We start from the raw sequence: 12,500 nt of genomic DNA, 5'->3' as shown, positions 1-12,500 counted from the left end.
GGGCGAAGGACCCAGCAGTACCAGTACCCCCAATACAGTCAATGCAGGCCGCGCTGTTTTCTCTGAAATCGATGAACGGCTGACGGCGCTGCAGCGCTTTCTGCGGTCAACCCGAGAGAGTTTCCGCCTAATGGAAACGGGTACTCTTGGGGCTTGATCCAGCACAGCTCTCTAGCTGCGGGGTTTTGTTTTGTTTTGTTTTGTTTTGTTTTTTGTTTCGTTTTATTTTATTATTTACCTTGTTTTGTTTGGCTTAATATGTATTATGCTAGACCAGATATGCTTACAGATACAGGGTAGCGACGCGAGTGCAACGCGTCAACAGCACGAAAGTTTCTCTCCTCTCACGCTAAGGGGAAGATACCAAACTCAGAAAAAGGTTGTTTGTTTAGGGAGTACCAAAGGAGGAATAGATTCACCCTAACCCTGCCGGCTGCTTCGATTTATGTTAATCTGCAGCTCCTTGTGTTACGTACTGCAGGCATTCATGCATCCATCAAGTAACTCTATAGCTGTTCACATTCTCCTTAAGGGTACTACTAAACAGCGTCTGGGTTTACGGTGTCTGTGTCGTCGTCGCCCTGTATGCGAGACACACCAACTCATGAGCGGGCCTGCCACTGCACCGTTTGGCCTCGCTGCTGTGCGTTCTTGAATTCGGGTTTTACGGACGCTGCACATACACCCGAAGAAGGAACAAGCAACTGGTTGTACTTTGGGTATCCCGAAGCAGCTGAAACGCAGCCAGCTGATGTGCTGTTGCTGCAGCCGTTCACTGCCGCAGCGCTCCTGTTAAGCTTTGCTTCTTCTCTCGACAGAACCTGCATTTCCGCGGGGCTCAAGCAGCCTAAGCTTGCAGATATATCTATGGGAGTGACCTCAGGATAATAACGCGGGGCCAATGAACAACCAGGAGAAACGGTGCACTGCTCCCCCGAAGAACCCATAGCTGGGGTCTTCTCTGATGCACGCAGGTGGTCGTTCGCACTGCAAAAACAAACAAAGTCACAGCCCCTCAAATACCACACACAGATCAGCACAGATACAGCCCGCGGAGTAAGGATGCCAGAGGGGGCCCCTCTGGGGGCCCCCCGACATCGACAATGCACATGCTGCACAGCGTACAGCTGTAAGATCAATTGTACGACCGCTTACAGCCCAGCTTAAAGGGATAACCTCTCTGTGCATTTCATTATAACCAGCCACTGACTCCGTATGGATAAAAACAAAGAAAGGGCACTAACGCCAGAACGAAGGGAAATGGGGTTTCTCAGTAGTTGCGAGGTGAACAAGCACATAGACGAACATACCTTCCTTCCGGAGAGAATACAGGCTCCAAAGAAATACGAGGATCTGCATGCAATGCCTCAGCCGTCTTTTTTTCAATAGGGCTGCAGTCCTCGCGAGACAACTGAGCATACGCACCACACCACCGCATTCACCCCCAAACCAGCAGATGCCTTTTCTATAAACTTCTGCCACGATCCAGTGATAAATATAAATGAAAAAACGAAACAAATAACAGCAAAGAGGGAGAAACAGCCTCAAGAAAGCTGTACGAAAAGCCCAAAGGGGAGAATTCAAGTTTTTTGCTTACGTAGCCTTGGTAGTCTGCACTAACGCTGGCGGCTTCTTCGGCAAGTGTCGGCGTATCACCTAAATACAAGCAAACAATAATAAATAAACATAAAGAAAGAAATGAAAGAACAAACAAACAAACCAATATATATGCAAACACCAAACTACCAACAAACAAACGAACACACAAGCAACAACCAAGTAATACAGCAGCAAATTAGGAGCAAAAAACTGAATCTGCATGCGTGCTGCAACCCCAAAACCAAAGCAAAGACCCAACAACAACAACGACCACCACCACCACCAAGGAAGCAAAAGAACAACTGAAAAAACTAAAACGCAACTGAAGAAGGAAATAAAGACGTACACGGAACAGAGGAACCCCGAGATGCCTTTCTACTATCATTTGAGGCGTTCATTGGAGTCAACGAATCTTCTCGTTTTATATCTTCCTCGGTTTCTTTCCCCGCTGGGGTTTCTGTGAAAGGCAGCCGCGTGTGCAGGTCCTGCATATCAAGCGCAGAAACAACTATGACCAGAATGAAGTGAACCCTTCAATATTAATGTTATTCTTAGTATTATCTTTATTATCTTTATCATTATTTTTATTATTTATATCTCACTGCTGCTTGATCAGAAGCCCCTGAACCCATACCAGCAGCCGCAGTTGAATTTCTAAGAAGAAGATGCTCGCCAAGCTTTCGTCTGTTTGCTGCTGCTGCAGTGACGATTTGTTCTGCTTTCTGCGCGATGCTGCTTATTTTTCTCTCCAATACATTCAACTCTTCCTCTACAATTTCCATCCTCTTATCTCTGCTTGCCACCGCGTCAGCCAGTAACCTCGCCTGTGCATGCAGTACTTCATTCTGCTCAGAAAGGGCAGCTGCAAGTTTAACCCGCAGAGACAACTCCTGCTGAAGTTCAGGTTCTCCTATTTGCGCCTGCTGCTGCAGCTGCTTGAGCTGCTGCGGATGCATATGCATATGCTGTGGCTGCAGTAGCTGCTGCGGCTGCTGCGGTTGTAGTAGCGGCTGCGGCTGCTGCTGTTGCTGCGGCTGCTGTAGCTGCTGCTGCTGCTGATGCATGTACTTTTCCTGCTCGTTCTCTAGCTCTGGCATCTCTCTCTTTGCAGCAGCCTCTGCATATGCTTGGCCGCCGGATCCATGTCTCGAGATTACGACTTGCTCTCCCTCTGTTTTTTGTCTCTGTTCGCTTCCCTGTTTGTTCGGCGTATCTCTCGCATGTTGTATTTCTTCATTCTCCTCCTCCCCTGGCTCTCCGCTGGCTGCCTGTGTGGGTGTTCCTGCTGCAGCAGTTCCTGCTGCAGCGTCTGCTGTCGGTTGCTGCAGCTGCTCCAACGGCGGGAAAGTCAGAGAGAAGACGCGGGGGTTCGCCTCTATGAACTGCTGCCCCAGTTTATAGAAGACCTCCACCGGCACAGGCAACGGCACCGCGCCCCCAGACAATGCAGTCACCAGCTCCTTGAGCGACAGTATCTCACGCTGACGAGAACTGAAAGAAGAAATACAGCAGTAAATAACAGCAGCAACAGCAGCAGAGACAGCAGCAGCAGCAGCAGCAATGAGAATTGATAATCCTTATCTCTAGCTCAGCATCTCAGCTGTCTATCTGCACGAGGTGGCGGTGGGTGGCTGTCTCTCTTTGCCCCTTAAACACCCACCTGATTTCGTCCTGAAGGCGTCGTTGTTTATCTAAAGGAGAAACAGAAACACATTGCATACACTGCAGCAAAAGTACTTGGTGGCTGCAGCAGGAGGATAAACATGTGCTGCAGCACCACCAACATACACCAGACCCGAGCTGCACGAAATTTCGTGCAAATGTAGCATCCCCACTCACCGATCAAAGCCGCAATGTCGTGCTCTTGAGGGGCCTCTGAACTCTTAGGCGGCGTCGCTGCTTTGGCTGGGGTGTCTGGCGAGAGAGATAGAGAAACACACGCACGAACACAGGAGAAGCGGTGAGCAAGCAGCAGGTCACAAGCCATGTAATAAAAACTGCACCAACAGAACAACAAAAAAAGGAAAAAGAAATACACAACACAGGCCGGAGAAAGAAGGCTATTCAGTACTATAAAGGAATCATAAAGAAAAAAAAAAACGAGGGGTCTTTGGCTGCAGCAGTGCACGGCAAAAAAGGTGAGCTCACGGTTCTTTGTTTTCTTTACAGTTTCTGCATGACTTGCTGCTGCTTTTGTCTTTTTTGGTTCTGCAGCTCTGCGCGTTGTTTTCCCCTTCTTCGCGGCGGGTTTGGCTGCCGCCCCGCTGGGGTTGTTGCGGCGGCCTGCAGCAACAGCAGCGGCAAGAAAGAGGTGCAGCAGCAAGATAACAGCAGCAGCAAGCAGCAGCAGCAGCAGCAGCAGCAGGAAGAAATATGTACAGCAGCAGCAGGAGAGAGATGCAGCAGCAAGAAGAAAGAAGTGTAGCTGCCAAAAGAGTAACATGCAGCAGCAGCAGCAAAGCAAGCAAGAAAGCGGCGTAGCAATAGCGCAACGAGCATAGTCAGCTGCAGCAGAGCGCAACCCTCTAACCAGTTTATACAGAAGTATAGAGAGCCACAGACTTTAGTTATGTGGTGTATGCCTCCCCCCCAAACCCTCCGCTGTTGTCTACAGTTGCTGCTACACCCCAATACGCTATTCATGATTCAGGTTTCAGGGATGAGCAAGCATCATATACACCATTTGACACGGCATCTTATACACCAGATAATTAATTATTTTAATTATGCTTTAATAGGGTAAACTGCAGATGATTTAATCACGCAAAGAAATGTAATAATCAAGCAGCTTACGAGGTTTCGCTGGGCTCGCCATTGTGGCGTCGGGCGTCGGTGTGCAAGCAGAAAGAAAAGGCACAGCTGATGCTTGAGCATGAACTGCTTCTTTAATTGGTTTTTAATATTTAATTTGTGTGATAAACAGAAAATACAGCGGCGATGATGGAGGTCGTCGCCGTGTGGCTGCTGTCTACGGAGCCGAATCGAAGCAGATATTCCCCCCGCGTATTGAACAATTAGTAAATAATAAACAAAAGCAACAAAATAAAATGGAGAAGAGAGCAATTAAGCACTCAAGGAATACCTCTATTCACCGGCCGGCGTCAGCAGCTCAGGACCCGCCTTCCCTTGCTGAGTCTCGGCAAGTGTATTGCCATTAATATTTACAGGAAACGAAATAAACCCTTTTTACAACAATATAAACCTTTTTAATTTATGTTAATCCTTGCAAGCATCAGAGGAAGCGGCGGCGGAGGCATGGGCTCGCCCGCTTTGCATGTTTCGTGTGTGACCACTGGGCAGCGAGTCTCTATGGTATAGGTGAATCGTCGTTCCTTGCTTTATTCTTTATCTTTTTTCCTTTTTTCTCCACTATTTTATATTTAATATGTATTTTTTGTTTTATTTCTTTATTTAGCTAGCCCCTTATGCTCAATAGGTTTCAAGGGTGTTGTCTATTCGGCGCTTACACATCATCGACGATGCATATTCACGAGAAAGCGATTTCAGTTTATCTTTGAGTAAAAGTAAAATGATAAAAATTGTTTAGAGTTGAGGGTTTAGAGAGTAGAACTTGGGGTTTCGGTTGTAGATATTAGCAGTGCATGGTGTCTCATCGACGGTAGCAAGTGAAAGAGAACGCCAATTGAACAGAATTAGTAATATAATAAGCGTTTATACAGAACTATCATTATAGATTGTTCTTTATTTATTTATTTATTTATTCATTTATTCCATTGTGCTGTGAGGCACAATACAATGCGGGCTTAAGCCGTGCAGAGATATGTATGTAAGGCCGTTATACCATGTAGTGAAACGGCAGCATAAAAAGGAGAAAGCAGCGGGATTTATGAGAAAGGGAAATGAGAAAAAAAAAAAAAAAAAGAAGTACAAAGGTGTTTAGTTAGTGGGCGGCTCGGAAAAAGAAAAAAAGAGAAAGTTTAATGACCAAGAGAACCAGAAAAGGGTAGATGAAAGCAGGCGCTTAATTAACAAAAAAAACCACAGAAATGTCTAGTTAATAGGAAAATCATCATGCAATAATTACATGTACACTTGTATTGAATAACTAGATATATATAATATATATATATATATATATATATATATATATTTATACATGGTACCAGTGTGTATATATATACACGCACTTGTATGTACTAGACAATGTGATGCGTATATATGCAGACTCTGTATACATTAAATAGTATAATAATTATACATAAACACTCAACAGCATAACAATACAAAACATTTTTATTTAATATTCTTGTTTTCACGTTCAGAGTCGCTACATATAGAGGCTACACACAAGCTAAACGCATCTATGCAGGTTAATAGAAAATTAAAACAGCTTCATGCAGAGCAACAGAAAGACGAAAAGTAGAGATGTGCGATCAACTAAGGTGATATATATATATATATATATATATATATATATATATTCTTTGGGGTGTTTAGAAAAGAGATTTTAGAACTAGACNAGATATATATATATATATATATATATATATATATATATATATATATATATATAGAGCTAGGGAACAGAGTACAACAAGAGACAGCAGATCTATAGCGCTTGCTTTCTGAGCTTAATCAAGCACAGAAGGGAGCTGCAATGTATGTAAATGCTTAAAGTAAGAGTTTCCCTTCTCCTTTTCTCAGGCGTTCTGGTTGTTGAGCTGACGCTTTGGTGCTGCGGCAGCGCGCCCCGCTGCCGCTGGCAATACAAGCCAGGCTCAGCACGAGAAAGCTTCATCAGAGTTCCCTTTATTGCATGCTTTGCATATTCATATACTTGTGGAACAATTGTGTTTGCTTATACGCAACATACCAACGCCAAGTGAAGGCTCTTGTGTCAGCTGCAGGCAGACCATGCTACAAGATCATAATACTACAATACAGCAGAGTATAGCGCTAGATACGAAACTATAAAACTAGACAACGGAGTTATAGAAAGAAGTGATAAAAGGCCAATGAAGATTACAGGGGAAAACAAGAGGCGATACCCCCCTTCACGGCTCCAGGGCTGAGAAAGAAGATGCTGACGGGGGTTTACTTGTATCTTATTGGAGCTGTTTAGTTAGTACTTCATTCCCCCTTGTGATATTCTTTTTGTTCAAGGCGGATATCGTAAACATGCAAACACGCTTCATAAGCAGTTGCCTAGCAAAAGAAGTTGCAACAAGAAATGCAGTAGTAACCCCGGATAGGGGCTTCAACGGACAGACACGGGGTGAGGGGAGAATGTAATGATCAAATTGTGATAAATAAAATATTTGATTAAATTATGTTAAATAACTTATTTACAGAAAACGCACACCTCCTGGGGTTCTTCATACAAGTGGCTAAGTGGCGCTGGCCAGCTGGGGAACTGCAAATGTTGGATTCTGAGGGGGGAGGAAAAGACCGAAGAAGTCCCAAGATAGGCGAAATATTAAATAGAGAATGATGTAGTTTAATGAAACATTAGTTTCAGTCTATTTGCGTATATTTATTTGCTATCCCCGTTGAGCATAGGCTAAGAAAACGTGGGGAAGGTCGTAGACACCGACGGCTTCGTTGCGAGATACCGCTTTTAAATCTAAAATTATTAAAATTATTTAGAGCAATAAACGAAACGGAATATGCTAGGAGTGGAGGGGACTGACAATGTAGACGGCCGGAGTACAGGAGGCGGTGAGCCTATGACGTGGGCGGTTCAGTATCAGATACATATATCATCAGTACGCGGGTTTGCAGATTAAGGATATATTTTTAATTGAAAAACAATTATATTTATATTAGCATCATTAATATTCGTTAAAGAAAATACGGAGGAGGCGCCCGCACCACATAGTGAGCGTGAGGGCGTTTGTAGGCGGAGTTGAATACGCGGCGGGTGCCTCATCTATATGAGAGCAGAGAGCAGCCTTTTCGGCCTTGATCTAAGCAAACGATTGCAAAAGGCGATTTCTATTGTATAAAATATTAAATATATATGAAATGAGGATTTCTTCGGCTCGAAATACTAAGCATAAACCACAAATTCCGCCTCGCCAGAGGAAGTTGCAGCGCTTAGTGACGGTAGAGCTGGTTGGCCGGGTTGGCCTAGAGGCAGTCAAGCGGAGGTTGCTGGGGCGTATACAGGCGATATGAGCCGCAAAAGGAGCGAAAGAACTGAATAAATTTAATTAAAAAAAGAAGATGATGACGTTTGTATGGTAAACAAAAGAGAGGTAGCTCGATCACCGTCATCCTGTTGCTCTGTTCCCCACAGCAGGTGCTGCTGGTGTTCTGCTGCACTCGGGGCAGCAGCCGCTTGTGGTTTGCTGCCGGGTATCGGCTCTCCTGCATACTGGTTTTTTTCTGCGTATTAATTTTGGTTGATTAATCTTATTTACTGTTTCTTCTTGTGGTTTTTCTTGGCATTTGCCTTTATTTCCTGCCTCCGGCTTGCACAGGATGAGGCTCATAGTGGGCTTGGTTGGCCTCGTGGCCGTGCTGCAGTGCTGCCCTTTAGCTGCGGTCGCTGAAGGGGATAAAATGCTAGATGTCGCAGCTAAGAAGGCAGTAGAAGAGTCTGTAGCTGCTCCTCTCTCAGAATTTTGGAAAGACTTATACGACCTTGTGGTGCGCAAGCAAGGATCGAAGGCGGCCCGCCGCTTGCGGTACATGGTGAGTGCAGATGCGTGTTTCCTCTTTATCTATTTGCATGCACTTGTTGCAGTTGCATTCGTAGATTACCCTTGATGCTACTGTTTATCCCTGTTGTCGCTGTTGTCGTTGTTGCTGCTCTACTGCGGCCTCCTGGGCGCGTGTGTTTCACCTGTTCTCTATCCCGTTTCAGCTCCATATGTTGCTGTAATACAGCCCCTGAAATGTTTATTTGCCTCTTCTGCAGCACCGTATATCTCTGCCTGCTGTTTTATTGAATCCCCCACGTGTATATATGATATATAAATGCGTTTCTGTCGGTGTTCGTGGTGGTGTTTCCCTTCAGTTTGCTGGCCTAGGGGGCAAGAACGAGGCGCTGCAGCTGGCTCGGTTCTTGATGGAACGACTAAAGAAAGATGTATTCCAGGGCCGCGTCAACCAGCAGACGTGGGATGCGCTGACGATGGAGCTGTATGAGGCGCTGCGGGACTGGTGGTCTCTGACCCCCGAGAACCCCCGCGACGCAGCAGACTTGGGGGCCTGGCAGGCACTTGTAAACCTGCATAAGAATGTTATGGGCCCAGCACTCCGAGGCAGCAGCCGCGTCAGCAACATCAACGACCTGCTGCTCGACCCCGAGCTACAAACCATCAGACGCTGGGTCAACGACTGGAGGGGAACACCCACACCACAGCCGGAGAAGGCAGCAGAGGGCGGTACAGGAGGAAAAGCAGACAGCAACTAAATTCTTATGTTGCTTATTCACGATTGAAATAGCTGCTTAAGTCCGGCTGGGGCTCGGGGTCAAAGCGCAGCAGCACCAGCAGCAACAGAAGAAGCAGCAATAGAAGCAGCAGCAGCAGCAACAGCAGCAGCAGCAGCAAGAGAGTTTCGTTTTAAGGCCTGGAGGTTATCGCAAGGCGTTCTTTCTTTCTCCTGCGTGCACAGCGTCTTCTTCTCGGGGCCATAAGTAGTGTTTGTTGTTCAATGCGACGGGCGAACCACCTGACTCTTCTCTTGTGCTGCTGCTGTTGCTGCTGCTGCTGCTGTAGTTGCTGCAGCAGCAGCTGCTGCTGTAGTTGCTGCAGCAGCAGATGCTGCTGTAGTTGCAGCAGCAGCTGCTGCTGCTGCTGTTCCTCTGGCCGTTTCTGTGTAAACGCGGCCTAGTTAGTTCAGTCCACTTGTTATTGAATCCGTTCGTGGTGCTGCTGCTGCTGCTGCTGCTGCTGCTAATACTCTTGCTGCTGATGATGCAGCACCTGTATTATAATGTGGGGTTGTTGCTTCAACCCATCTGTTTTTAATTCTCTTGTTAGAGTCAGTGGCGCGCAGCGGGCGGCGCTGAAACCGGAAAGAGGTTCGTCTCGCCGGGCCGCCAACAGCAGACTAAACAATAAAAAATAAACAATTAAAATATAAATAAACAATTAAAATATAAATTAATAATTAAAATTAATATTCATACAAATGAAAACACAAACTACAACAAAAAGGCATACATAACAAACACAACAACCGGAGGGAGACGAACTACTTTTTGCCGGGGGAAATAAAGTGTTCCTTGTTATTATATTTCTTTTCTTTTTTGTTTTTTTTTTTTGTTTTTTTTGTTTTTTTTTTTGTATTCTATTACTTCTGTAGTGGTAGTTGAATTAGTTTTTCCTTATAAATATATATATATATTTCTATTTGAATCAGTATTTGTATCTCTATTAGTTTCTGTATAAATTTTTGTATTAGTATGTATACTAGTTTTTTACGTTAGTTTTCTTGTTAGTATATATATTAGTATTTTGTTTACTACAGATGTTATTATTGTTAGTAGTTGAATTTTTATTTGTATTGATATCTGTAGTTTTATTATTTATGTATTTTTGTATATTATTATTTTTATTATCCTTAATTATTATTGTATTTTATTTGCATTACTTCGAGCTGAACTTCCTTGGCTTCTATAGAAAATATACCCATACTAATATATATATATATATATATATATATATATATATATATATATATATATATATATATATATATATANTATATATATATATATATATATATATATATGTATGTATAGTTTCGTGGGGTTTGCAACTCGTTCCTCTTCCGGGTGGTGCAGCTTCAGCTCCACCCTGTGACGACTAAACCCATGCTAGTGTTGTCTATATACAGCTGGCTGTGTTGTTTGAATCTCTAGATATATATAAAGAGAATTAATTATTTGATAAATGTATTTAAAATTTCATAATTATGTTTCTCTTTTTTGTATTCTTTTTTGTATACACAAATGACAAGGGGGGCTGAGCTCACCGGCGGAAGACCATCGCCCCACTAACAGAGCGAAACTCCCCGCATACAGACTTGAAATACAAACTAAATAAACTGACCGTGACAGACGAAAACACACAGAGTTATATATTTCGTTGAGCTGTCGATACACCCGGTGGACCACTGACTGTGCAACGTCAGCCCGAGCACCGGGGGGGCTGTCTCGTGTTTCCTTCATTCTGTGCCTTTGTTTCCTGTTTTTATTTGTATTTTTCTGTTGTTTCTATCGATTAAACACCATATTTTGTCTGTATATAACTGGTGTTTCGCGTTTCTCCCCCCCAGCTGCCGCCTGAAACGCGCAGCCCGTCGTGCGCAGCCCGGCTCCGGCGGTTCGCCTCTTCGTATATTCTGTCGTCGGCAGCGGCGGCGACGACAGCATAAAAAAGAGAAGAAAATAGTAAAATAAAGTTGAATTGTTTGTACAGAGAAGAGAATACAGTTTTGTTTGGGCTGAAGAACCCCCAGCAGGAACGATGCATCGGCTGAAGGCCATCACCTCTCAGGTTTCCCATGCAGCGAAGTGAGTATTCATATACAACTAAAACATTCAAAGAGGGTTTGAGGTGTACGTACACCTGAGCTGTACAGTTGATTGGTGTTTTTTTTCTCTACTTAAGCAGCAACCAGCTGAGTTTTATATGTCTGTCTCTGCGTTTCTTCCGCACGAAAGCACCACAAATACATCTCCCCTACCCCCTTATCTGCTGCAGCTTGGGATCCTCAGATGATGTCGTCATCTGCTGCGCGATACGCACGCCACTGACGAAGGCCAAAAGAGGCGGTGGGTCCTGCGGTGTATAGACAGCTCGGCTCTGCTGCTCAGCACCGAGTCAAAGCCAGCACCTCTTCTATGCATTTGTTTTTTCGCTTGTTTGTTTGTGTGTTTGTTTGTTGGCTTCGTTTTTTCTTTGTTTCTTCGTTTGTTGTTCTCTGTGTTTCTCTATGTGTGTTTGTGTGTTTCTCTGTGTACATATACATGTGTTTCTTTGTTTGTTTATTTATTTTTTTTGTTTATTTATTTTTTTTTTTTTCAGGGTTTAAAGATGAATACCCTGAGACTTTGCTGAGTTTATTGTTTGAGGCCCTCATCAACAAAACTCGAATAAATCCAAATCTGATTGAGGATGTCTGCATCGGTGTGTTCATGTAGCCTCTGGCTAGCTGTCTATACACCTGAAAAATAAAAAAAAAAAAAATACAAACAAAACCTAAACTGCTGCTAGTTTTCTTCTCCTGTACTTCATTTCACATCTCTTTTTCTCTTTCTTTCGTCTTCTCCTCTCGATCTCTCTCTTTTATCTTTTTTTTTCTATCTCTGCGTTTTCTTTCTCTCTCTTTTCTTTCTCTCTTTCTCTTTTCTTCTTCTCTTTTTCACAGGCAACGTCCTGCAGCCTGGTGCTGGGGCCCTCGGGGCTCGAATTGCGGCTCTGATGGGGGGCCTCCCCATCAGCACGCCCGTGCATACCGTCAACAGACAGTGCAGCAGCGGCCTACAAGCAGTGGCGGCGATAGCAGGTGAGATCACCGCAGCAACAGCAGCAACAGCAACAGCAGCAACAACAGCAGCAACAGCAACAACAGCAGCAACAGCAACAACAGCAGCAACAGCAACAACAGCAGCAACAGCAGCAGCAGCACTGACGAACACTTGTGTCTGTATTCTCTCTGTTTCTTTCTGTTTTGTTTCTGTTGTTTCGTGTGCATATGCAGGCTCTATTGCTGCCGGTAACATCGATGTGGGTGTGGCTGGGGGCGTGGAATCTATGTCGCACTTTGAAATGACTTCGGCTCTGAATCCCGAAAAAATTTCAGAAAAAGTTTTTGAAAGTGAAAATGCAAGAAACTGTTTGCTGCCGATGGGAACAACTTCAGATGTAAGAAAAAAAAATGCAGAAACTTGTGGTTTCAGATTCAGGTGTATAGACACCTCA

The 12,500-nt window shown here is 44.2% G+C and overlaps 4 protein-coding genes across 4 annotated transcripts in view; 3 read left to right on the top strand and 1 right to left on the bottom strand.

The window, feature by feature from the left end:
• The window catches only part of EMH_0012550 (uncharacterized protein), a gene marked incomplete at both ends in the record, with an annotated part of 4,637 nt that extends 4,480 nt beyond the window's left edge, over positions 1-157 (top strand). Inside the window, one exon of the mRNA XM_013499563.1 lies at positions 1-157. This exon is cut by the window's left edge and continues 951 nt beyond it. Coding sequence (XP_013355017.1) covers positions 1-157 — 157 coding nt within the window.
• A 445-nt stretch (positions 158-602) lies between these two features.
• Positions 603-4,414, bottom strand: EMH_0012540 (uncharacterized protein; the record flags this gene model as incomplete). Its single annotated transcript, XM_013499562.1, has 9 exons — positions 603-987; positions 1,311-1,411; positions 1,598-1,656; positions 1,946-2,084; positions 2,202-3,090; positions 3,260-3,290; positions 3,439-3,513; positions 3,748-3,882; positions 4,393-4,414. The coding sequence occupies 9 exons, from the start codon at positions 4,412-4,414 to the stop codon at positions 603-605; spliced, it is 1,836 nt and encodes a 611-aa protein (XP_013355016.1).
• Positions 4,415-8,043: 3,629 nt separating this feature from the next.
• Positions 8,044-8,980, top strand: EMH_0012530 (dense-granule antigen DG32, putative; the record flags this gene model as incomplete). Its single annotated transcript, XM_013499561.1, has 2 exons — positions 8,044-8,256; positions 8,582-8,980. 2 exons carry the CDS (start codon positions 8,044-8,046, stop codon positions 8,978-8,980), a joined length of 612 nt encoding a protein of 203 aa, XP_013355015.1.
• A 2,099-nt stretch (positions 8,981-11,079) lies between these two features.
• The window catches only part of EMH_0012520 (acetyl-CoA acyltransferase B, putative), a gene marked incomplete at both ends in the record, with an annotated part of 2,747 nt that continues 1,326 nt past the window's right edge, over positions 11,080-12,500 (top strand). Inside the window, 4 exons of the mRNA XM_013499560.1 lie at positions 11,080-11,089; positions 11,604-11,705; positions 11,947-12,084; positions 12,280-12,443. Of these exons, the coding sequence (XP_013355014.1) occupies positions 11,080-11,089; positions 11,604-11,705; positions 11,947-12,084; positions 12,280-12,443 (414 nt within the window). The remainder of the gene's footprint in view (positions 11,090-11,603; positions 11,706-11,946; positions 12,085-12,279; positions 12,444-12,500) is intronic.

Source organism: Eimeria mitis, genomic scaffold, assembly GCF_000499745.2.
Source record: "Eimeria mitis Houghton genomic scaffold, Emh_scaff444, whole genome shotgun sequence".
NCBI lineage: Eukaryota > Apicomplexa > Conoidasida > Eucoccidiorida > Eimeriidae > Eimeria > Eimeria mitis.
This window is presented reverse-complemented; position numbering and strand designations above follow the sequence as displayed.